General features: G+C 47.9%; 2 protein-coding genes across 5 annotated transcripts in view; both read left to right on the forward strand.

Annotated features, from left to right (window-relative positions):
• The window catches only part of HSPG2 (heparan sulfate proteoglycan 2), a 97,870-nt gene extending 92,227 nt beyond the window's left edge, over positions 1–5,643 (forward strand). The window contains exons 92-97 of the mRNA XM_081055038.1: positions 1,491–1,566; positions 1,686–1,764; positions 1,914–1,984; positions 2,163–2,246; positions 2,649–2,752; positions 2,893–5,643. Coding sequence (XP_080911164.1) covers positions 1,491–1,566; positions 1,686–1,764; positions 1,914–1,984; positions 2,163–2,246; positions 2,649–2,752; positions 2,893–3,065 — 587 coding nt within the window. The 3' untranslated portion in view covers positions 3,066–5,643. The remainder of the gene's footprint in view (positions 1–1,490; positions 1,567–1,685; positions 1,765–1,913; positions 1,985–2,162; positions 2,247–2,648; positions 2,753–2,892) is intronic.
• A 13,204-nt stretch (positions 5,644–18,847) lies between these two features.
• The window catches only part of USP48 (ubiquitin specific peptidase 48), a 73,616-nt gene continuing 66,197 nt past the window's right edge, over positions 18,848–26,266 (forward strand). For 3 of the 4 annotated variants that reach the window (XM_081054761.1, XM_081054762.1, XM_081054764.1), the window contains exon 1: positions 18,848–20,996. In XM_081054761.1, the coding sequence (XP_080910887.1) occupies positions 20,863–20,996 (134 nt within the window). In that variant the 5' untranslated portion in view covers positions 18,848–20,862. The remainder of the gene's footprint in view (positions 20,997–26,266) is intronic. The other variant, XM_081054763.1, reaches the window with a different exon arrangement.

Genomic DNA, 26,266 nt, shown 5'->3' on the forward strand with positions numbered 1-26,266 from the left:
CAACAAACATCTATTGTGTGCTCATCCTTATCCTAGGAGCAGTAAATATAAGATAAAAAAGGCGGGACCCTCATTCTCAAGGGTTCCACAATTTGTTTCAAAGTAATGAAATTTTTAAAAAATGAATATTTATTGAATATTTACAGGCACTGTGCTAACTGCTTTATAGATATTTATCTTCTTACTTATCACTAATGTAATAGGAGAGGTAGTGGTGTAGTGGGTAAGAGCATGGACTCGGAAGCTAACCTGCCTGGCTTCAAATCTTAGCCCTGACACTTAATAGCTGTGTGTCTTTGGGTGAGTCACTTAACCTCTCTGTGCCTCAGTTTCCTCATGTATAAAATGGAAAGAAGTTAACATCCTTCCACAAGACTTAAATTAGATACATTTTTGTGTGAGAGTAAAATTATTTAATGCATTTAAAATGCTTAGAACAATGTCTGGTCCAGAGTGGGTACAGAATGTTAGCTTTTGTTACTATATCTAAGTCATAGGATTATTGTAAGAATCCAGTTAAATAAAATGATGTTTATAGCTGGATGTGAAGCTCCCTGCACAGTTACTGGCACATAGTAGGTGCTTGGTAAATGGTAGCTGTTCTCCTCATCATTTGGTGGAAGGTGGCAAAGTGTCCCTGACCTTTGTAGCTGCCGGGCCCACAGGGGCCAGCGCTGGCCTGTGGGATGTTGGGGCCACACACAGTATAGACACTGGAGCCAAAAGGTCCAGGTTGCCATTGCCTAGGCTTCCCACTTCCTGGGCAAGTAATTCACCCCACCCCCCACCCCCAAGCCTGGCTTCCCATCTGGAAGATGGAGAGGACACAAAGGTTCTGAACCTTTCAAGTGCCATGGACCTAAGTGCCATCTGTCCTGGTTTGCTCAGGGCGGAGGGGTTTCTCAAGATGTGGGACTTTCAGAGCTAAACCCAGGACAAGGACTTGGCAGCTAAGGATGGTTGGTCACCCTACCTGGACCCTATTGACCTCATAAAATAAAATACATAGAATTTCAAAGGAAACCAATTATACTGAAATAAGATTATCAAAATATTTAAAATTTTCTCATTTGTAACCTATGTGCTTCTTTATTAACACATTAAATAACAAGATCTAATTAATAGCTAGCCCGATTTCAGTAAGTGTAAATGATGTTTTGAGATATTTGCACCTACTATAATTTGATAAGGAAATCTAATTCTATTAGTGACAAAGTCACAGGTCCTACAGCCATTCCTTTGGCTTGTTGCCTACATGCATAATGGAAGGAACTGCTACATTTCAGGGAGAGTGAATATAGAGCCATAATGTTTTCCCATCTAAGTTCACAGGCCTCTGAATTCTGTCCACAGCCCCTTGTGTCTCCAGGGACCAGGTTCACAGCCCTGTAGTCGTACATGTTGGGGTGGAGGTGAGGGGTGGGAACCAATGCTGGATGGATACGCCGAGCAGGTGAGCAAATGTCTGACATTCCCCTTTCCTCCTGCAGATGCCCCAGGACAGTATGGAGCCTATTTCTACAATGACGGCTTCCTAGCCCTCCCCAGCCACATCTTCTCCAGGAGGTGAGACAGGTGTCGGGAGAGCCTGTGGGCCCAGGGAGGGGACAGGCTGCAGAGAGCGGGATGGGAATCTGGAACTTTTGCCCTCTCACCTGCTTCTCCCCCACCTCCACCCCCCAAAGCCTGCCCGAGGTCCCTGAGACCATCGAGCTGGAGGTCCGGACCAGCACAGCCAGTGGCCTCCTGCTTTGGCAGGGCATGGTGAGTGTGTGGGTGTCTAGCTTGGAGTCTTAGGGTTCCCAGCCCCCTGGTGACCAGGGCCGTGGGAGCGAGGAAGGCGGAGGCCACAGCCATCAGGGGCCTGGGCTTTCCAGGCTGGGGACCCCAGAGACTCTGTGCTTCCCTGGCAGGAGCTGGGAGAGGCCAGCCAAAGCAAGGACTTCATCAGTCTTGGGCTTCAGGACGGGCACCTCGTCTTCAGGTGGGTCCTCTCCCTTCCCTGGCCCCCTTCACCCCCTCAGTTGAGGCTTCCCCTCTGGTCAGCCCCATGGCTCCTCCCACAAGAAGCCGTAGCTCCCAGTGCCCCAGCGACATACCACCACCACCCTCCCACACCCCACTCCTGTCCTGCCCCACTTCATATCTTCTTGTGACTGCAGCTACCAGCTGGGCAGTGGGGAGGCCCGCCTCGTCTCTGAGGACCCCATCAATGATGGCGAGTGGCATCGGGTGACGGCACTACGGTAAGGGAGCCCATCTAGGCACTAAGGCGAGGGGCCCAGAGTTGTGGAGTGGGCCAGGACGCCACCCACCATGTGTGGGGGGGGGCACGCATTGGGTTCTAGGGAGACAACTTGAAGCCAGGGTGGGGAAAGCCCACCAGCCAAGCACAGACTTGCAGGGCAGGCAGGACAGAACTCCATGGGGATGGGTGGGCAAGCGCCCTATAGGGTGGACGAAACCTGGGTGAGTGCTAGGGAAAGCTGTGTGGTGGGGGTGGAGGCCAGACCTCTCATCGGGTGGGGAAGGAAAGAACTCAGGGAACAGACTTCTCTGTCTGGCGTGGCATAGAAAAGAGAGGGAACTCTTGGGTCAAGGAGCATGGGGAACTGGTGAAAGGCCTGACCCAGTTCTACCCACCCCAGAGAGGGCCGGAGAGGCTCCATCCAGGTGGATGGTGAGGAACTGGTCAGCGGCCAGTCCCCAGGCCGGAACGTGGCGGTCAACACCAAGGGGAGCGTCTACATCGGTAAGTCCCGGTCGCTGCGGGCCTGGAACCTCCTCCTGGGGCAAGGGAGGGAGTGGGGCTTCCTGGGGCCCTACAGCACACGCCTCGCCCCCCACCGGGCCCCTGCAGCTCATGGGCCCTGTCCTCTCCCCTCCCCACAGGCGGAGCCCCTAACGTGGCCTTGCTGACTGGGGGCAGGTTCTCCTCAGGCATCACGGGCTGTCTCAGGAACCTGGTGCTGTACTGTGCGCGGCCTGGCACCCCACCCCCACAGCCACTGGACCTGCAGCACGGCGCCCAGGCGGGGGCCAACACGCGCCCCTGCCCCTCATAGGCACCTGCGTGTCCCACGTGGACTCCTGGACAGTGCCCCAGTCCCACCACGTCAAGTCTATTATTATTAATATTATTATGATGAATATTTTCTAAGAAACTGAGGCGACGCCACGCTTTGCTGCTACTGCCCTGGGCTAACTGGAGGGTGGGCACGCCACCCCTCACACAGACACACCCGGGCAAAGCCACAGGCTGGGAGGCAGGGCAGGCTGGTGGGAGCAGGTGCCTCAGCGCCCCCAGGACTTGGCAGTGGGCATGGTGGCCGAGTGGGCTCAGAAGTGCCCCCACCAGCAGAGGCCCCCAAGGCAGAGCTGGGCCACCCGTTTCTGGAGCCCTTGTCCCTACAAGAGCCAACCTCGGCTTACAGCCTAGGACCTCACCAGCCACAAGGAGCAGAGGGCGTTGTAATGGGCTTTGTCACACTCCTCTCCGTGGCAAAAGCTCTTTAGTGCCAACTGTGGAGCACACGGCAGCTCACCCCGGGCAGGCAGCCCCCACCCCCGCCAGCCCAAGTCCCAGTCCCACCTCCACCGCCACCTGGGCCACCTGCCCCTGGCAGCCTCCACCCCCCACCAAGCTTTCCTGGTCTGCATGCCACCACCCAACACCTCGCCCAGGGCCCCTGCCCTCGGGGGCTGCAAGGGAAGCCCACCCCAACTCTTCCCAGGAGCTGCTCCAGGCAGAGCCCAGCACTGAGAGGGTCTCCGCACCAGGCCACATCCCCCCACCAATCTGGAAGTGAAGGCCCAGGGGATATGGGGGGAGGAGGGCATTGGTGGTTGCAAAGAGCTAGTGCCTTGGGTGGGGGAGCCAGGACTCATGCCTGGGAGGGCCAGGCAGGGGCCCTGACAGCCCTGCCCCGTCTGTGGGAGCCTGAGGGCCCAGCTGGGGGCAAGCATCCTCCCCGCCAGCAGCCCGCAGACGTGGGGTCCGGGCGCCCGGCCTGTGTCCTACAAGGGACCCTCCTATGGTCTTTGTCTTGATGTTTCTTAATAAACGGTGCTATCCCCGCGAGGGCGCTCCCCTGTGTCCTCCACTAGGGCTTGACTGGGTGGAACCTGAGCGTGGGCCAGGGTGGGGCGGAGCAGGGCGGCTGAGGTCTGGGAGTGAAGCAAGGCAGCTTCAGGTGAGTGAGGCCCTTGCCCCCTGTTCTGGGCATGGAGGCCCTGCCCTCACTGGCCCAGCGGAGTGCCAGTCACGCCCTGTGGTCTTCATCACAATCCTGAGAGGCAGGAGTCATCCCATTTCCCAGAGGAGCACACTGAGTCTCAGGGTTCACGTAACCTTCCCAAAGTCAGATAGCCCTCTGGCGGGTGGGGACAGAACCCAGGGTGGGTCTGACCCCAGAGCCCACTCTCCTTCCTCTGAAGCTGCAGCCACTCTAGTGATGGCCTCCCTGACCCTGGAAGGCTGGCCCGCTTCGTTGCAGCCCCCCAGGGGCCACCTGGCCAGGACATGTGTGACAGATGGTGCAGCTAAAGCAGAGGCCACAGGCACCAGCCCACCAGGTCGGCCGGCTGGAGGAGCAACAGCACCAGAGGAGGCCAGCAGAGACTCAGAGCAGCGAGGAGGCCAGCACCACCCTCTGTAGCCAGGGGCCTGCAGAAGGAAAGGGGGAGTCCACTCAGGCCTCAGCCTGGGCCTGCTGCCCCCGTCCCCATCACCTGGAGAAGAACAAGTGTGATCTCGATGGGGGGAGTGGGTCAGGTGCTAACCAAGAGCCATCTATCTTCCAGAACTGCATCCTGCTGTACAGTCCCCTGGCTGGGGGACTGCTCTCAGCTGTAATCTGGAGAGGGCCTGCTGAGCCGAGAGCTGGGGAGACAGTTGGGGGCTTGGAAGTATCATCCTCTGCACTGCCCGCCTGGCTGGGCACCAGAGGGACCTGCAGTGGGAAATAACACATAATAACTGTCCCTTCTAGGGCATGATTATCTCATTTAATCCTCCCCAAACTTCTCTGTCTTTTACTATTTAGTATTTCCATTTTATAGATAAGGGAAGTGAGGCACAGAGAGGTTAAGGCACTTGCTCAGGTCACACAGCTGGAAGTGACAGGGGAGGACTTGAACTCATGTACTCTAGCTCCAGGGCCTGGCATTTATGAATGGAGCTACTTCTCAGGAAGGAGGATATGCAGGTACTGAGTGTTTTCTGTGCACCAAGCACTGTGCTTGGTTCTGGGCCCTTTACCTACAATATTTCACCTAAGGTTTATAACAACTCTAAAAGGTTAGGTTTATCATCCCCATTTTACAGATAAGGTAGCTGAGGCATAAAGAGGGTCTTTCTTCCACTCATTTGACTCGTATTTCTCAAGAATCTACTATGCCCCAGGCATTGCTCTAGGGACTGGGGGATACGACAGTGAACAAAATGGAAATGTCTTCATGGAACTGGCATTTTAGTGTGCGGGGACACAAAACAAGTGAAATCATATGTCAAATGGACATAGGTGCTGTGGAGAAAAATTAAGCAGGGAAGAGGGACAGGGCCATGCTGGTGAGGGGCAGGATTGCTTTTTTCTTTTTTTTTCAATTGTGAAATATACCACAATAAACCATTAACCAATTGTAAGTGGGCAGTTCAGTGGCTTTAAACATATTCACACTGTTGTGCAACCATCACCACCATCCATCTCCAGGACTGTTCATGATGCAAAACTGAAACTCCATACCCATAAAACCAACTCCCCATTCTTTCTCCCCGCCGCCCCTGGCAACCACCATTCTACCTTCTGTCTCTATGACTTTGACTACTCGTGTGTCTCATCAGTGGGATCATACAGTATTTATTCTTTTCTGTCCAGCTTATTTCACTTAGCAGAATGTCTTCCAGGTTTCATCCACGTAGCATGTGTCTGAATTTCTTTCTAGGGCTGAATAACATTCCATTGCATGGACACATCACATTTTGTCTATCCTTTCACCCATCCACAGACACAGGGTGGCTATTTTCAATAAAGGGGTCAGGAGAGAACTTTCTGAGAGACCCGCAGGAAGCAAAGGAATGAGCATGAAAATCTCTGGGGAAACGAACACCTTCCAGGCAGAGGAGAGAGCTAGTCTTGAGACCAGGACAACATGAGCATGGAAGGAGTTGTTGGGGACCCGTGTGCACTTGCTGAGGGAGCGAGAGGACCCCTGGGGGGTTTTGCTTTGGCTGAGTGAGGAGCGAGGAGGGTTCTGAGCACAGGAACGACAGGCCCTGACTTAGTGTTTTTTTCAAAAGACTGCTCTGGCCGGGAAGCTTACCTCCCCACTCCTTAAAGGTGGCCTACGCATAATGACTGCTTTACAAAGAGGACAGTGTGGAAAGCCGAGGCAGAAAGGGTAACAGTGGTGAAACCTGACAAACATGACCTCAGCCAGGTGATCAATGCCGACATCGACAGTCATGAATCAGGTTGGTGGCATGTACCTTTGACAGGATGTGATGGAAAATGACACTCTACCTCAGTAGTCTTTCTCATAACCCATAACTCCAGTCTTATCATGAGAAAAACATCAGATGCATTGGTGTAGATGGCTTGGTTGTGGGCTGGAAAACGGAGTAAAGGGTGGCTCGACAGTTTGGGTGAGAAGGGGAAACGGGTGAGGAGCAGGACATGGGGAGGGCTGTGGATCAGGAGTTCAGTTTGGGACCAAGTGAAATTTGAGATGCCACCTGCTCATCTATGTGGAGATGAGTAAGGAAGTGGTTATGTAATTAGAGTTCAAAGACAAGTCCGCCTGCCAATACATTTTAAAGGAGACCACTGAGGCAGTGGGTGTGGAGGATGGAGAAGCAGATACAGGAACAAGGCCTCATGGCACAAAGCACAGAGTGCTCAGGGAGATAAGGAGGAACCTGCGAAGGAGACCAAGGAGTGGCTTGGGAGGTGAATTTCACCCCTCAGCCAAGTGCTTTTTTGCAGTAAACAACCTGTTCAACCGTACATGCCAGTCCTGTTTGGGAGAAGGAGAATCTCCAGATTCCCAAGGATATTCCTGGGTGACCTACTCTGGTCTCCCTGTTTACAGAGGTCATTTCTGGTTCTGTCACTCACTGACTCTATGACCTTGGGCTCCCCATATCCCCAGGTCCACTTAAATAGAGCATTTCTCCTTTGGATGTGTCGGGCCTCTGTGCAAGTTTCCATTTAGGAAACGCTTTCAGCACTAAAATACCATTTGGAAGTAGCTGGATCAGATCATCTCTAGTGTCATTCTAGACTTCGGCAGAATAAGGATTTACTTGATTATGTGGTTGTGGTCTGTCTCCCCCACCAGAATGTCAGCTGAAAGGGGGCAGGGACGTTTCTTTATTGCTGTATCCCTAGAGCCTAGAACAGCACCTGGCACATTGTAGGTGCTCACTTAATATTTGTTAAATGAATAAAGGCACACAGCTGAAAGAGTTGTATGATTCCGTGCAAAGGTGTGTCAGACATGTCGTCTCACCGGCATTCCATTCTGTGGAGAAAAGCTGGTTCGAGGGGGGCTGCCCAGCACTCTGATGGCTCAGAGGTGGCCGTGGGCATTCCATTTCCTGGCCATGACTAACCAGATTTGATCCCAGGACTTTTGCTAAAACCACAAGAAAAAGATGCTTGCTGTCTATTTCATTGAGGTTAGAGCTGTAAGGGTCACCTTGGACTTGGAGCTGCAGGATTGCCCTTGCTGCCAAGTAGAAAGAGGAACTGCCTGAGATGGAAGCCAAACAGATCCACACAATGCAAAGAGAGGGGAAGAAAACGGAGCCAGAGCCCAGGTGACATTCCTTGAAGTCCTGGATCCAGTTATACCTGAACCAACACCTTAATATCCCAGTTATAGGAGCCCCCCCAAATTCTCCTTTGGCTTCAGCCAACTTGAGTTGGGATTCCTTCATTTGCACATGAAAGTGAATAATCTAATATAAAGAAAGTGTGTAGGTTTAAGAATGAATGTCTGTGAGAGAGAAATAGTAGCATGGTCACGTGTGGAGAATCACATGTGACTGCCAGTATCAGAGTGTGCCCAGGAGCCGGGGAGAGCAGGCTTGCAGGTGAGCGCAACTGAGACTGTGTGGGACCCGAGGAGGTGAAATGAACCTCGTTCAGATGATAAAACTGGTCCAAGGAAGCCAGAGCTGTGAGGGGGCTTCACTGCCACCTTCTTTTTGGAGCCCAATCCTGCTGAACACAGAGCAGTGGCAACATTCTTGGCCTCTGGCTGACAGCTGCACCTCAAAAGAGGGCACGGTCATGGGAGGAGAAGGAGGAGGGGTTGATTTCCAATCAGCCAATGAAAGCTGTTTCAAAACAACATGATAGGAACCTACAGGAACCAGAAGGGGACCGCAGGCACCATCAGTCATGGCCCCAAGGCTTTATCGTAGGATTTCATATAGCTCCTCCCAGAGCCAGAGAACTCTCTCTAATGGGGAAGAGAGAGGGAATCTGAAATCCAAAATTCAGACCATGCACAATTCCAGGGAAGAACAGTGAGAATTGACTGCAGACACAGATGAGACAGCATGGGGAGTGCCTTCTGACCAGCTCAGGGCTCAAGGGCTGCCCAGGTCCTGGCATGTCAAGGTCCAGTTCTTGGTGAATCTACGTTGGCTCCCATGTTTAATCCTCCAGGATGAATATGTGGCCAGAGATGGCGATAAAGCTTCTGTGTGGTTTTGCAATGTTCTACACTTGAGCAGCTCACCTGCTCACCATCACTGGACACAGCCTCTGCTGTGACATGGGCGAGTTGTGTTTCCTGTCCTGGGGAACCTGCTGGGGCTAAAGCCTTTGAACCAGAGGACATACTCTAGCAGTGAAAGCCCCACCACTTCCCTTGTGAGCAGGGAGGCCTGGAGCCCTTAACTTCCCCCAGCCTACTTCCCATCTATATACACGAGGATAAGAACGCTGGCACAGCAGAGTTGCTGCGGGGAATAGATGAGACTCGGCATACAAAGGGCCAAATGTGCCAGTCCTGTTTGGGAGGAGTCACTTAATAAGGGATTCCCACGAATATCAATTCCCTTTCCTTGCTTGAGTGGGTTTCTGTCACTTACAATCACCAGAGTCCTGACTCGCTCGGCCCCTCTGCAATCATCTGAAGGGCTGACCCGGGACGGAGGAGCCAGTGTGTGAACATGCGTGAGTTGTGTGGACGTGTGCAGCGTAGCACTATGGGTGTATGAAGTGCGTGATGTGAATTGTGAGTGCGCCGTGTGTGAGGTGTGTGGGTTGTGTATTGCAGTGTGGATGTGCAAGGTATGCAGTTGTGGGTATGGGGTGTGAGTTGTGTACATGTGTGTGAGTGGGTGGATGTCAGAGTGTGAGGTGTTTAGTGTGTAGGAGTTGTGTGGGAATGTGAGATGTGTGTAAATGCATGCGTGAGTGCGTGGGAGCGCATGTGTCAGGGCGGTCTGGCATACTCACCCTGGAAGCCAGATTTCAGGTCTCTTACTATGACCCTCCCAACGCTGCCATCAGTCACCACCTCCTTGCCTCTCTGAGGACCCAGCCCCCTCCCCCTTCTACTGCTCTCAAGAGCCCCACTGGTGGCCCCAGGCCTTGGAGGCCCCCGTCCTGGCCAAGTCCCAACCTACCCACCTGGAAAGAGGTGACTTCGCCCACGAAGTCCACGCGGGCTGGTGACCAGGCGCAGGCCCAGGAAGTCCCCAGAGGACGCCACGGGGACAGGGATGGTAAGGCCCCAGGGCCCGGGGCGCCGGGCGGGCGCGCGTAGAACTGCCGGTAGGAGCCGCTGGCGCGCGCGTCGGCGGGCGTCGGGGCGGGGGCGTTGGGCGCTGGGCTTGCCCGAGCCGAGATCAGGGTGTAGACCAGGAGGAAGCGGGACTGGAAACGGATCCTGTCGATGGGGCGCCCGGCCGCGCCCGGAGCCCGCAGTCAGTGTCCGCGACGCGGGGTGCGAGCGCTGCAGCAGCCCGGGCCCCTGCCGTGTCTGCCCGCGGAGGTCCGCCAGGTGGGCTGCAGCGAAAAGCGCAGACCCTGGAACCCCTCGGCCTGGTTCCAAGCCTGGCTCTGCCTCCTGCTTGCTGTGCGACCCCAAGTAAGTCACTCATCCTCTCTGAGCCTGTTTCCTCCTCGGTAAAATGGGGATGATCAAGCAATCTCAGAATTGGTGTGAGGATCGAATAATTTAATTCAAATCTTCAGTCTCTTATTCAAAAACCCTAGGGTGTATTTCAGAAGGTTCCAGCTTTTAGAAAGATAACCTAATGTATGTACGGTATGTTATGTTGCAGCCCTCCATGATTACATTTTCTAGAGCAATTGTAAGAACATTTACCCTGAGCAGGACAAATAAAGACAGTAAACCTCCTCCTCTCAGTTCAGGTCAGGTGTTGCCGGTAAATTACTTAAGAACAAATTCTGGTTTTCATAGTTTTTTGTATTTTGGAGTTGAAACTAAAAGATTGTGGAAATGTACAAGTGAAGTGCTTAGGACTGCCTGGCATTTAATGAGACTTATAGAAGTGTTAGCTATTAGTATTGCCTTATTTAAGGCTGGAGTAGACACAACCCAGCACCAGCCCAGCCAACAGCCTTTCCCGGTTCCTTTTTGCTAAAAGAACCCCGATTTACCCTTAGCTCTCACGGAGCAACATGTCAGCAGGATGGTGTGAGGTGTGGAGAGTGAGTGAATTGAGCACCTTCTGTGTGCCAGGCTAAGTGTCTTCCATGGTTAACCTCATCTTGTATGAACAATTAGAAAATTGTCTTAAGAGATAAAGGCCTATTCTCATTTTACTACTGAAGAAACTGAGACTTAGAGAGTTGAAACAAGGATCTCAATGGTAGAAATGCAGGAAGAGGCAGAGTGAATGTGTGAATGCAGTGTTTCCATTGCCAGACCTAGGGCTGTCCCACCCCACCCCCCACCCCCACTAACCTTATTCATTATCATTACTTATACTCAGATTTCTTCTCATTTAAATGATAAGACCTCGGTGATTGGTCACATCACAACGTTATCAGATAAAGAATATTTCATGTTTACTATGATTCTGATAATATTGATTCAGGTTTGTTGTGAAGCGTAAGTGTAATAGAGTCAGGTGGTTTGTAAAGTACACCTATTTATGAATTATGTTCCAGTTCTGGCCACAGTATCTTATTGATTTCAGCTGTTGAAGGTTGCCTGTATCCCAGTCAGGGCCAGCTTCCATTATAACTGTCAAAATACTAGGGTTCTCATTTGCATTTCTGTAAAACCTACAGAAACCTCCAATGGGTGAGGTGGTAAGAGCCAGAATGTGCAGTAATTGTATCAAAGATTAACGTAAGGGCTTTTGCTAAATTGCCTATAACCAGAGCAGAGCAAAAGCATGAGCAGCAACACATGGAGAGTGATTATTCTGTGTGGTGGGTTACATAGTGTCCATCCAAGATTCATGCCTACCCAGAATCTTAGAATGTAACTTTATTTGGAAATACCATGTTTCCCTGAAAATAAGACCTAGCCAGACCATCAGCTCTAATGCATCTTTTGGAGCAACAATTAATACAAGACAGGGTCTGATATTAAAATAAGACCGGATATTATATTATATTATATTATATTATATTATATTATATTATATTATACCCGGTCTTATGTTAAGACTGGGTCTTAGATTAATTTTTGCTCTGAAAGACGCATTAGAGCTTATGGTCCGGCTAGGTCTTATTTTCGGGGAAACACCTAAGGGTTTTCCATATATACTTAAGATGTGGTCATGCTGGATTAGGGTGGGTCCAAAATCCAATGACTGGTGTTTTCATAAGGGAGGACACACAGAGACATACATAGAGAAAAGGAGACCCTGTGTAAATGGACGTAGAGAATGGAGTTATGCTGACACGAGCCAAGGAACATCAGGAGTTGAAAAGGCAAGGTAGAATCCTTCCTGAAAACCTTCAGGGGAAGCACGGTCCTGCAGAAATCTTGATTTTGGGCTTTTAGACTCCAGAACTGGGAACGAATAAATTTCTGTTGTTGTAAGCCACCCAGTTTGTGGTCATTTATTATGGCATCCCTAGGAAACTAACACACAAAGAAAGGGAGGTCTCCATAAATAAGAATCCCAATCCTGATGCCACGTGCTGCCCCAGCAGGGGTGCATACTGTCCTTCATTTCCCTAATCCTTGGGGGTCAGTCTCTAGCCAGAAGATCATGCCAGATCCAATCGCAGTGACAGTATAGGTAGTGGCTGAGGAGAAAGAGAAGGAACATTTAGACTGAGAAGGTGACTAATGGACCATCAAAGTCACCACCTAGAAGTTAAGGCACTGTGGCCTTTTACCCCATCCGAAAGGAGTGTGTGTCTGATTATTAATAGGAAGGTTTATTCTAAGTGGATAAGATACGATTATATGGGGCAATCCTTTATTATATTGACTAATTCTATAATAAATAGAAGTAATTTTCAAAAGGATCGCTCTGGTCAGTTCCCATCATTACATGACAGCCAGCGGAGTGAATATAACATGGCTCACTGCAGGTCTTGGCTCCTCCCCCGACCATCCTTGTCAGTGAATACCGGCTGTACCAATTCACAATTTAGAGGGAAGACATGTAATGATCAAGTAACTAAGACCAAAATGAATGTGATCACTTCAGATGTGGTGTGAGAAGAGAAATAAACAGGGATGTGATCGTGGGGGTGTGAGAAGGGTATCCACTCCTGACAAGCTGATCAGGGAGGCCTTCTCGGTGGAGGTGACATTTGAGATCGGAAGGAGCTGGGAAAGAGCATTACTAGCAGAGGGAATGACAGTGGCAAAGGCCCTGAGGCAGTCCAGACTTGGATGCAGTTGCTGAAACACAGTGAATGAGGGGACAATCATCCGAGGTTGGAGTTAGAAGTGGCCAGATCACAAAGGGCCCTTGTATTAATTTCCTGTTACTGCTGTGACAAATTACCACAAATAGAGTGGCTTGAAACCATTGATAGTTCTGAGGACAGAAGTCTGAAATGGATGTCAGTATGCTAAAGTCAAGGTGTCGGCAGGGCAGCAATGCTTTTGCAGGCTCTAAGGGAGAACCCGTTTCCTTGCCTTTTCCAGCTTCTAAAGGCTGCCCACATGCCTTGGCTTGTGGCTCTTTGCACCTTCAAAGTCAGCAGTGTACCCCCTTGTGTGAGTTTGACCTTCCTGTCTCCCTCTTATAGAGACCTTTGTAATTACACGCGGCCCACCTAGGGAATCCAGGATAACCTCCCCATTTCAAGATCTTTAACCTACTCTCATCTGCAAAGTTCCTTTTTGCCACATAAGGTAACGTATTCACCAGTTTTGGGAATTAAGACATGGACATCTGTCTTATTCCATTTGGGCTGCTGTAACGAGAATACCATAGACTGGCTTATAAACCGCAGAAATGTATTTCTCACAGTTCTGGAGGCTGGAAAGTTCAAGGTCAAGGTGCTGGCAGATTCAGTGTCTGGTGAGAGCTTCCTTCCTAACTCACAGATGCCTGTCTTTTCACTGTGTCCTCACATGATGCAGGGTGGAAGGGACTTGGGAGTCCTCTGGAGTCCCTTTTATAAAGGCACTAATCCCATTCATGAGGGCTCCACCCTCATGACCTACTCACCTCCCAAAGGTCCCACCTCCAAATGCCATCACACTGAGCATTAGGATTTAACATATGAACTGCGTGGGGGGGTGGGGGTGGACATAAACAGTCTATAGCAACATCTGTGTGCTGCGGGGGGCGGGGGGCATTATTCTGCCTACTACAGCCCTGTAGGTCATGAGAAGGAATTGAGATTTTACTTAAAGTGCAAAAGAATGTGAAAATGGAGCCACAAAAGCTGATTTACGTTTATACTTCTTTTTCCTCTTTATTGATTGGTATAGAAGAGGGCCAGGACAAAGGCTAGAATTCCAGCTGTGATATTGTGATTTATAGTAAGAAACGTATATTTGGTCTTCCTACCACAGGGCTCCTAAAAACCCATGGAATTTCCCAAGTGATTAGTGATAAAGATGTCTTTTGCTATTTATAACAAGCCCCTTTCAATCACACTAGAGGTTACATTAATGAGGTGACTTTAGGAAAGCCCCTAGGTGACCTCAGGATGGGGGCTGGTTGCCATGGGAACTAACCTGGATTAGAGGGCTGGAACGTTCAGCCCTAGCCCCACCTCTGGGGAGGGGAGATTGAGGGGCTGGAAACTGAGTTCAGTCATCAATGGCCCACGATGTCATCAATTCTGCCTGTGTAATGACGTCTCCGTAAAACCCCGAAAGAATGGGGTTCGGAGAACTTCCAGGTTGGTACACAGTGGAGGTGCTGGGTGGGTGATATGCCCAGAGGGGGTATGGAAGCTCTGTGCCCTCTCACATGCCTTGCGCAGTGCATCTCTTCATGTGGCTGTTCCTGAGTGACATCCTTTTATAATAAACTGATTATTAGTAGTTATGTTTTCTTGAGTTCTGTGAGCCACTCTAGCCAATTAATTGCACCCAAGGAGGGGGTGGGTCCTGGGAACCTCTGATTTATATAGCCCATTGGTCAGCAGCACGGGTGAGAACCTGGACTTGCAGCTGATGTCCAAAGTGTGTGCCTGTGTGCCTGTGTGTGTGTGGTCTTAGAGGACTGAGCCCTTAACTGGTTCTGGGATCTGACACTCTCTCCAGGCAGTGTCAGAATTGAGTTAAATGGTAGGACAACCAGCTGGTATCACAGAATTGCTTGATGTGTGGAAAACCCACACATCTGGTGACAGAAGTGAACTAGTATTATAGTGGAGTCCTGAGAATAGAGAGACACAGGAATGAGTTTTTCCTTTACACCAGCATTTAAAAAGTGGCTAGAAGAGGAGGAGGTGGTAAAGAAGACTCAAAAGGAGCAACCATTGTGGGAAGTGGAAAATGAGGAGAGGATACTGCCCAGAAACATGGGGAAGGATATTTCAAGATGGCAAGAGTGGTCCTCTGTGCTGATGATTGCAGAGAGCTGAGGGCAGAGACCACTGGCTTTGATAACATGGAAATCGTGGACACCATGCTAAAAGCAGCTGTAGGGGAGGAATAAGGTCACAGGCCAGATTGGAGGTGGTCGAAGAGTGAATAGATGAGGAAGAGTATAAACCTGTGCTGCCACTACGGTAGCCACTCGCCAGGAGTGGCTAGTGAGCACTTGAATGAGGTGAATTTGAGTTGAGCTGAAAGTGTAAAATGCACACCCGATTTCCAAAACATAGTGTGAAAAAAAGGTAGACTCTCTCCTTAACATATTAAAAACATTGACTTCATGTAGAAATGTAAACATTTTGGATATATTGGGTTCGATATATTATTAAAATTAATTTCACCTGTTTTTACTTTAAAAAATGTGGCTACTAGAAAATTTTAAATGATGTGGCTCATAATGTATTTCTATTGGACAGTGCTGGGGGTAGACAATTCAATGATTTTCCTGTGAAGGGAGTCAAGATATGGGAAAGAAAATAGAGGGGCATTTAACATTGCTGACATTCCCATCTTCTTTCATAAGAAAACATCTGAGACTCTCAATTCTTCTGATTCTCCTTATACCGTGTTTTCCTGAAAATAAGACCTAGCCAGACCATCAGCTCTAATGCGTCTTTAGGAGCAAACACTAATATAAGACCAGTCTTACTTTACTGTAACACTGGGTCTTATATAAGACAGGGTCTTATGTTAATTTTTGCTCCAAAAGAGGCATTAGAGCTGATGGTTTGGCTAGGTCTTATTTTCAGGGAAACACAGTATCTAACAGTAGTTCCTTCTTCCTAGGGTTCTCACTCTGTTTGTGAAACTTACCAGGTGAAGGAACACGCCACGTGGCTGTGCAGGGGACGTGCACCAGGAAAGGAAATAGCAGATACAAAGGCCCTGCGGCTGGAGGCTGCTGGGATAGTTATGGGACAGGAGGAAGGCAGTGTTGGGGCAAGTTCAAGGGAGTCCTGGGACGTGATTTCTGGGGGTGAGGTGGCGTTGAAGGGAGGGCCTTTGTTATTTATTCTGAGTGAGATGGGGAAGTTTTTGGATGTTTTTGAGCACAGGAATGTCCATCTATATAACATCTATAAAGGATGTTGAAAAACAAAATTCAACTGAATAAATTTGAAGATCTCATTGGCTTTAGTAAGCAACTCTTGATTGGATAGCATCTAACCTAGCAAGTAGAATGGGAGCACCCAGGGGTTGTACAAAATGGAAGGGTGGGTCAAAAGAGGTATTAACAAAAGAAAGGATTAGTTTTGGTCTGATATATCTGTTTTGGGGTGGGATGAGAATGGGAAGGGTTTTTATCATGCAGATTGCCTCTTCTTTTTAGTGTGTGTTGAGGGGAAACGGAGAGGGCCCATGTAACAGATTATCTCATTGGTGTTGAACAGAAAATTCCAGACTAGTTGCCTGAGATTATGTTTCTGGGGGAGGTTGAAAGTGCAGTTAGATCAAGCATTAAATCTAGATTTGGTATCATGGGCTTTTTAGCATGAGTGACACCATTTTGGACCTATGGTTTTCTCGTTAAGAGGCAAGGGTGAAAACAGAAAGACCAATTAGGAAGCTTCTGCAATACTCCAGGTGAGAGACCAGGGTGAAAACAATAACTGTATAGTGGTTACATTGAGTATATATCCTGAAGGCACAGTTTACAGGATTTGTGGAAGGTTAGGGTGGGGATGTACGAGAAAGAGAGGTTAAAATTGCCCCTTAGATTTCTGGAAGGACGGAGTTGCCATCTGCTGCGATGGGAAAGATTACAGGATATCTGGCAGGGGGTGGGGGTGGTTGAAAGTAGAATTAAGGATATGTTTTGGACGTGTAAAGTGTGAAATAGCTATTGCACATTGGAGATGCCAGGTAAGCAGTAGGATATATGAGGCTGGCATTTTAGGAGCGAGGTCAGGTATGGAGATAGGAATTTGGGAGTCATCAACACACAACTGGTTTTTAAAGCCATGGGATGAGATCAGATCACCCAGGGAGGAAGTGTAGTTAGAGAAGAGGTCCAAGGACAACCCTCAGCCACTCAAGTTTACAGGTTAGAGGGATGAGAAAGAACCAATAAAGGACACCAAAAAGGAGTGGCCAGCGAATGATGGGGAAACCAGGAGAGTGTGGTGTCCTGCAAGTTAAAAGAAAGTGTTTCCAAGAGGAGAGTGAATAACTGGGTCAAATCCTGTGGAGAGATCAAGTAAATTAGTGTGGACTTCATGATGGTAACCTTCACGTGTGGTTTTGGGGGTGCTTGAGATGAGCTTGATTTGGGATGGGTTTAAGGGGGACTCGGAGAAGGGGAACTGGAAGAGTATAGACAACTCCAGGAGTTTTGCTATAAAGGAGAGCAGAGAAATGGGACAATAGCTGGAGGGGGGTGTGGGAGTCAAGACAGGGGTTGTTAAACTTGGGAGAAATTATAGCATATTTGAATGCTGATAAGAATGATCCGGTAGAGACTGAAAAATTCATGATGCAGAAACAATATATCCCCCAAAATGCAGACTCCATGTCTGCTGTCGTAACATGGATGTCCCTGATGCACCTGAAATGCAGTATTTAAAAATCAGAATCATCTCCGTTCTAAACCTGCACGTTCTCCTGTACTGTCTATCTCACTTGGTATGGTTAAGAAACAAAATTAAATTGAGTACATTTGAAGATCCAATTGGTATTATTAAACAATTCATAAATTGGGCAGCATCCCATCTAGCAAATAGAAGGGAGCTCTGAGTAGTTGTACAAAATGGAAGGTTTTACAATGTGGACAAAAAAGGGGCCCCATACTAAACCTGACAAGCTCAGGGGAGGCCAACAGGGCAGGCCCTACAAACTGAAATTAACCACACAGGATGGTCTGAACATAAAAATTCCTAACTAAAGGCAGGTCACAGAGGGTAGTCACACCCTGGGCCTGAAGCTTTCTTGACAAAGGTCAATCTTTACCTGAAATGAAGCTGTCTATTGTCTTTCTGCATCTAAGATAACGAGCTGTGGAACCAGAGTAATCTTTTTCCGGACCCCTCAGGGCACACCTACCACATCAGCGCACATACCACAGACCCCTCATTGTTACCTTGTTACCCTGAATACCATCTCTATATGTTGTAAATGTTAATTACTATCCTATGTCCACCAAAGTAAAAGATGTGTCTCTCTGTTTTACTTTTTATCCAATCCCAGAGATTTCCTCGCTTTGCTGTCTCCCTCCCTGTTAATCTATCACCAATGGATTTCATGTAACTCTCCTTTGATTCTAATGTATAAAATAAGCTACAAGACTGCCATTCTACAGAGCCTTTTCTCAATCCATTGAGATTTTGCTTCCTGGCAATTGTCATGAGTTTGGCTCAAACAAACTCATTTAAATTCTCTACGGGTTTGGACATTTCTTATTTCGAGAACACAGACCTCAGAGATAGTGCAGGTATGGTTCCAGATCCCCACAATAAAGTGAGAATCACAATAAAGTGAGCTGTAATCTTTTTGCTAGTGGAGGGTCTTGCCTTCAATTTGTAAGAAAACGCAACATCTGTGAAGTGCAATAATGTGACACACTATAAAATGAGCTGTGCCTGTATAAGCAGAAAGAGGGTGGGACAAGGAAGTTCATAGTACCTCATTTCAGGCAATGTTACCTTCCCTTAGGGAAAGGCAGGGGGTCTTAACAGGTAGATTACCTCACTAGGGTTGACCAGGGTATTCCAGACTGATTGGTTTAAAATTTCATTCCTGGGAGAGGCTGAAACTGCAATTAGGTTAGGTACGAGCACATTTTGGAGATGCTGAGGGTTTGGTTCCAGACCACTGCAATAAAGTGAGTTGTAATCTTTTTACTGGTGGAAGAGTCTTGCCTCCAATCTGTAAAAAAACACATCTGTGAAGCACAATGAAGCAAAGCCCAATACAATGAAATATGCCTGTATTAAGTGGGGCTCACCAAAAGTGACTCCATTATGGGTTCTTTTTAACAGTAGAAACTCTCTTCATTTAATTCCCCAAGTTAAAAAACTGGCCTTATAGCACTGACAGCACCCAGTTAATATGCATTCATCATATGCTAAGTGAGGCAACAGACCACGTGAAGATGTAAGCACCAAGGAAAGGGCCATGACCCAACTTGAAGGTCAAACAACAGAAAAAGTGAACAGATATTAGACCAACATCTCAAGTGGCAGCAATTCTATGTGCTAAACATTGTTCTAATTTGTCTCTTCATACCTATTGCAGTGGCCCCATTCAGGCTTTCATTCTCTCTCGCCTGTATTACTTCCATAGTCTGACCTCAACCCAAAGGGAAGGAAGCTACACAAAATGCCAATCTCCATTATAGCACTTCCCAGCCTTACACCTTCCAGTGAGTCTCTCGGATAAAGCCAGCCTTGGTCTGCCTCTCAAGCCTTCTCCATCTTGGCCTGCCTCTCCCAATCTCAGAATTTGTGGCCTCACACAAAGAAGTTCCTCTCTTCTGTGCCTTTGCTCCTTGCTGTTCCCTTTGTCTGGAATGGGGCCTTTCTTCTACCTTGGCTAAATTCCAGTCATCTTTTAATGGTAGGCTTAAGAGTCTTCTGGGAAAGCGTCTCCCAAGGACTCCAAACCGTTCCCGGCTGGGAAGGGGATCTTTGTGTTTCTATGGCTGTCACCTCACCCACCCTCAATGGCAGGGGTCACGTCTTATTTTCATCAGACCTTCAGGATGTCTAATGAACAGCACACGTTAGCATCCAGTCCAAGGTTACACAGCTAGTAAACTGCTGAGTCAGAAACCAGTGCTTAGATCCGGTAGGGCTGATTCAAATGTCAACTCAAATCCTCTCTAGCAATGGCCCTTTCCAGGTCTCAAAATATTCTACGTTTACTCTTTATAGCTGGGGCTGAAGTTGCAGAAAGGATCTGCTTTTAAACCCAGGAGCCAGGGAAGAGCTACAAAACATCAAATAAAGATAACAGTAGCGAGGTGGGTCAGCCTGCTGCAAAAAATGACCCTCGGGGCTGAAGAAACCCCGCCCCTGCGTGCACCCGCATGCGCCTCCGCACAATCCGCGGCACACCGAGGACCCCGCCTCCAAGACTACAAATCCCAGTATGCCTCGAATCCAGTGAGTACGGGCACGCAATGCATGCCGGGACACGTAGTACAGTTCTAATTCAGAAAAGGCCCCGAACGTCCCGTGACGTCAGAAGGGCTCGAGAAAGAAGTCGGAACCGGTCCATCCTGAAGTTAAATCTTCCTCTAGCGAGCTTAGCCTGGCTCTGGTGACTCGGTTTCACGTCCCACCCCAGAGTCCAGCGGACCGATGGTGTGCGTTGAGTAGCTTCTCACGTGACTCCTTAACGGTTAAACGGGAAGTATCAGAAGACAAGAACAGGCAGCCTTCTGCCCTTGAGGCGCCGGCTTGTTAGAGCAGCTGTATGTTCCCCTACACCGGGGCTGAGGAGCTGCTTCCCCAGAAGCGCCGGTGAAGACGTGGCAAGACTGCATCCGACGGCCGCTTCCCTTTCCTCCGCGCGTCTGCCCAGGGGCGCGGGAGGCGCAAAGGCTGCTGGGAACGCGCATGCGCCCTCCGAGGCGGGGCGTACGCTAACGTCTGCGGGAGTTGGGGGGGGGCGGTGTCGGGTGTCGGCGGCCGGCAGCGCTTTGCGGCCGGTCGTGCGGGTCGGGCGCGGGCGGGCGCGGCGGCAGTGGCGCGCACAGGTGACTGACTGGCCAGCTGGCTGAGGGAGCGCCTGGTCCTCATCGCTGGCAGGTGGCGGAGTCCATTTGGGCGGCGGCAGTGGCGGCGGCGGCGGCGGCGGCGGCAGGGGCGTCCCGACTCGGGAGGAGTTCCTGCAGCCAAGGCCATGGCCCCGCGGCTGCAGCTGGAGAAAGCGGCCTGGCGCTGGGCGGAGACGGTGCGGCCCGAGGAGGTGTCGCAGGAGCACATCGAGACCGCCTACCGCATCTGGCTGGAGCCCTGCATCCGCGGCGTGTGCAGGTGCGGCCCGTGCCGCGGGCCTCGCGCCGCCCGCGCGTCGGACCCTGGAAAACCCGGTCGGGGGTCGGGTCGGGGGGAGAGGACGACGGCGGCCCGGTGCGTGCGGGCGCGGAGAGGAGCGAGGGGGAGGCTTCCTCCTTTCCGCCGTCCGCGCCGCCGGGGACGCGCGCCCTGCCCGGGGCTTTTGCATGGAGGGGATGCTGCTGCTGCAAGCGCTTTGGAGAGGGCTCTGGGCGCTCCCTCTAGAAGATGGCGGTGGGAACGGTGCGAGGCAGAGGCCGAGAGCTTCGCAGACGGTGGCGGTTGGATGTGCTGGCCACGGCTCGGTTTTCTCGTTTGTAAGATGGAAACTTGACGGGGTGGGCTTCGTCCCAGTCTCGTATTGTCAGTGTTGGCGCTGAAGGCTGACCGTCTTAGTATGATTTTTTTGGATACGGTTGCTTTGGAAAAACGTGTGGTTAGCCTACGTCCTCGGTGCCCTGCGTCCTCCTGGTGACCTCCCTGCTCTCGGTAATCTGGCGCGTGTTCGCCTTTCTGGTTGTGTGTGTGTGTGTGTGGGGGGGGTCGTTCTGACTCCACCCCCCCCTCTACCCAGCGCGAGGTCTGCGCCGCGGCAGGTACCGCCCTCGGCTTCGGCGTGGCCCTTGAACCTTGCCTTCGTTCCCTTTAGACCGAACCCTTGGGCGTCACGCCTGCCCCTTCTGTGTTTTCCACCTTTTGCAGCGGGAACTGTGGTTTTTCTTCCGGAATGTTGTTGCATTGACGTGGGGGGCCACGCCGGGCATGCTCAGTAGCCGCCTTTCAGCGGGCATTTAAGCAAAGGCTTTTTCTGGAGTTTTAATTCCGCGGCGGGATCCAGAAGCAGTGGAAGTCAGGATCTCAGCTTGGGAGCGTCACGGCGAGGTCGAGCCGTGCAACAAGTCAGGGAGCTGCCATAACGCAAACGCATCCTTCCCGGCCCGGCGTCGGACTCGTAAGGAGGGCACATCTGACGCCCGCAGTACGTCGTGGAGCGATGGACGTCTGTGTGTCGTAGCCTTTACTTCCTCAGCTTCAGTTTCTCACCAGAGATCACACAGTACACACAAACTGTAAACTCACTGTAATCGTCCTGATTGCAACGGAAGGGCAGGAGTAGAAATTGGCTGAGATCACTCGAAGGGGGGTGTCATAGAGAAGGTGACTTTTAAGCTGCAATTGCAAGGCTTATACCGAAGCGGTTGTTTTCTTTTTCTTTTCTAAACAGCCTGGAGAGAGAATTCACGTATCACACGGTTTACCGATGTAAAATGTCGAATCCGGTGTTTTTGTTTGTATATTCCCAGGGGTGGTCACAGCCATCACCACAATCTGGTTTTAGAGCGTTTTGGCCCCCCTGAAAGAAGCCCTGTGCCCATTGGATTAGAACTCAGTCCTCCCCTGCACCCCCTGCTCCCCAAGCTCCAGGCAATCACTGATCTACTTTCTGCCTCTAAATTTGCCTATTCTGGACATTTCATGTCAGTGGAATCCTACAGTACGTTGATTTTTGTGACTGGCTTCTTGCACTTTGCATAATATTTTTAAGGATCATCCATGTTGACGCATGGATGTATCTGATACATGAAGTCTCAGTATTTCTGAAAAATTGTTATGTAAAATATGCAACAAAATTTAACATTTTAAAGTATCCAATTCAGTGGCAGTAAGTACCTTTACAGGGTTGTACACACATCACCATCGTCTAGGTCCAGAACTTTTCCATCACCCTTAGAAGAAAACTCTATGTATCCATTAAGCAGTCACTTCCCATTTCCCCTCCCTCCCACCCCGTCAACCACTAATCTTTCTGTCTCTGGTGTTCTCTATTCTGGATATTTCATATAAGTGGATGTATACAATACGTGGCCCTTTTTGGTCTGGCTTTCATTTAGCATATTGTTTCTGTGTGAGTTATCTGTGTTGTAGTGTGTACCAGTACTTTATTCCTTCTTAAGGCTGAATAATATTCTATTGTTTGGATATACCATATTTTGTTTAGTCATCAGTTGGTGAACTTAAAAAGTCCCCCCCCCAACTTTATTGAGGAATAATTGGCAAATACAATTGTGTATATTAAGTGTACAACATGCTGAAGTGCTATACATTGTGGAATGATTCCCACGATCAAGGTAATTAATACATCCATCACCTCACATGATTAACTTGATATGGATATAATGGTAATTTCCATTTTTTGAACATTTGTGTACAAGTTTTGGTTAGAATATCTGTTTTCAGTCCTTTGGGGTGGACCTAGGAGTGGAATTGCTGTGTCATGTGGCAGTTATGTTTAACTTATTGAGGAACTGCCACACTGTTTTCCATTATTGCTGTACCATTTTATATTCCCAGCAACGATGCATAAGGGTTCCACTTTCTCTTCAACCTCGCCAACACTTGTTACTTTCTGTTTTGTTTTTTTAATTACGATTCTAGTAAGTTTGAAGCGGCATCTCCTAATCTAATGACTTCATCTAATGAGGAGTCATTAGATGCTCCTAATGACTAATGAGTTGAGCATCTTTTCATGTCCTCATTGGTCATTTTTATTTCTTTTTATTACTGAATAATCCATTCTGTGTATGCACCTACCACATTTATGTATCTATTCATCAGTTGATGGACATTTGGGTCATTCCACTTTTTGGTTACTATGAATAATGCTGCTGTGGACATTTGTGTACAGGTTTTTGTGTGGACATTTTGGGCAAATTATTTTCCAAAGTGGCTGCACTATTTACATACAGAATATGAAGATTTCAGTTTCTCCACATCTTTACACTTATTTTTGTCTCTTATCGCCATCCTAGTTGGTGTGAAGTGGTATCTGGTGGTTTTGACTTGCATTTCCCTGATGACTAATAATGTTGAGTATCTTTTCATGATCTTATTGACCAGTCATATATCTTCTTTGGAGAAATGTCTGAATTCTTTGCCCATTTTAAAATTGAGTTACTTGTCTTATTATTGAGTTATAAGAGTTCTTTATGTATTCTAGATACAAGTGCCTGATATTTATAAATATTTCCTCATTCTGTGGGTTGTTTTTCACTTTCTTGATGGTTTCATTTGCAGTACAAAAGCTTTTAATTTTGATGTGATCCAGTTTATCTTTTTTTTGAAACCACCTAATCTGAGGTCCAAGCAATCTTTATTTAAATACCAAAAAGAATTTTTCCCTACTCACTTTTTCCTTTTGATTAAGCATTTCTGTTGACTCTTAGGAAGAAGAGATTAAAGAATTAATAGTATCTTCAATGTCTTTTTTTATATTTTACACAATTTGTTATGAGATGCCAGAGCTGAAGAGGTGTTTAACTATATTCAAATACTAGATGAATCGGGACTATTATTTATATTTCTGAAATTAGTACAGTCACAGGATGAAAGGAATCTGTACTAAATTCTATATCCACAGAAGTTTGCAAATATTGTGTGTCTTAATTTTTTTTTAAATTTATTGGGGTGACAATTGTTAGTAAAATTACATAGGTTTCAGGTGTACAATTCTGTATTACATCATCTATAAATCCCATTGTGTGTTCACCACCCAGAGTCAGTTCTCCTTCCATCACCGTATATTTGATCCTCTTTACCCTCATTTACCACCACCCCGTCCCCCTTACCCTCTGGTAACCACTGAACTATTGTCTGTGTCTATGAGTTTTTGTTTATCATTTGTTTGTCTTGTTCTTTTGTTGTTTTTGGTTTGTGTCTTAATTCTTAAAAGTAGACTTGTATTCTAATAGTGAGGATAATAGTCAAGTAAGTTCCTTGCAGTAAAGTTGGTGGGTGAAGGTTGTGCATTTTTCATTTTGATCCATATTGCTAAATTGCCCATCAGAGTACTGATTCTACTTTACATTCCTTTTGTTAACGTGTAAGAATGTGTTGTTTCCTCATAATGTCACCAGCTCAATATGTTAACCAGACTCTTTGATCTGATAGGTGGAAAATGGTGTCCTGTTAATTTCTTTCTGTAACAGCTAAATTTTTGATACAAATTTTCAAAGTCTGCACTTACAATGTCTATTTTGTTCTCATTAGAGAAACAGTACATGAGTATTATAAAATTAAAACTTGACGGAAATGTAATGCAGTCTAGAAAGTCAGTGGCATGCCAATTTAAAGCATCCTTGATAAGGGCTGCTAGGCTACTCTTAAACTTCTTCCATCAAGCTTTTCCTCATTGATGATGGTCCAGTGACACCTTTCTCTTAGTTGGTTCACATTTTCTGTCACTTTGACAATATCGGTCCCTTTTGCCTTGCTGACTTTCCTGGGCCCTTAGACCAACTCAGGAAACCTGGTTTTTGTTTTTATTTTTAAAACTGATGGCAAATTTTAAACATACACAGAAATAGAAAGGATGGTACAGTGAATCTCCATTGTACCTAATTACTCAGCTTTAACAATTATTTTTCAATTACATTTGTTGGTCAATATTATTCTATATTTGTTTCAGGTGTAGAGCCATAGGGGTTAGACATTTATGTGATTTACAAAGTGATCTCTTCAATTAGTCTAGTACCCACCTGGCACAATACATAGTTATTACAATATTATTGACTATGTTCCCTATGCTGTACTTCATATCCCCGTGACTAGTTTGTAACTACCAATTTGTAGTTCTTAATCCTCTCACCTTTTTCACCCAGCTCCCCAGCCACCCTCCCATCTGGCAACTCTCAGTTTGTTCTCTGTATCTATTGAGTTTGTTTCTGTTTTGTTTGTTCATTTATTTTGTTCTTTAGATTCCACATATAAGTGAGATCATATGATGTTTGTCTTTCTCTGACTTACTTCACTTGGCATAATACCCCCTAGTGAACAGTTATTTACACAAGATGATCACTTGTTTTATTCTCATTGCATGCTGTGCTTTTATTACTTAACACAACTTTAATCTAAAAATGACCAATTTAGTGCATGTTACTGGTTTAATAGACATTTTATGTTTCATGAAACCTGTATCCTTGTCTGTTGTTGTTTGTTGTGTACCTTTCTGTTCTCTAGCTCACTAACATTTAGAGAATACTTAGTCCTTAACCAACTTTGAATGACAATGAAAGCCCCTCCTTAATCTCAGGCTCATAAGTAGCTCATCTTTGTTAACATAGTATAACTGTTCTTTGATTTTTTTTTTTCTTTCTGTGTATTTATCAAATTCAACAAATATCTACTCAGTGCCTGTTATAAGCTTTACTGGAGTAAGTATTCATTCTTTTATACAAATATTTTTGGTCCCC

The sequence above is a fragment of the Rhinolophus hipposideros genome, assembly GCF_964194185.1.
Source record: "Rhinolophus hipposideros genome assembly, chromosome: 8".
NCBI lineage: Eukaryota > Metazoa > Chordata > Mammalia > Chiroptera > Rhinolophidae > Rhinolophus > Rhinolophus hipposideros.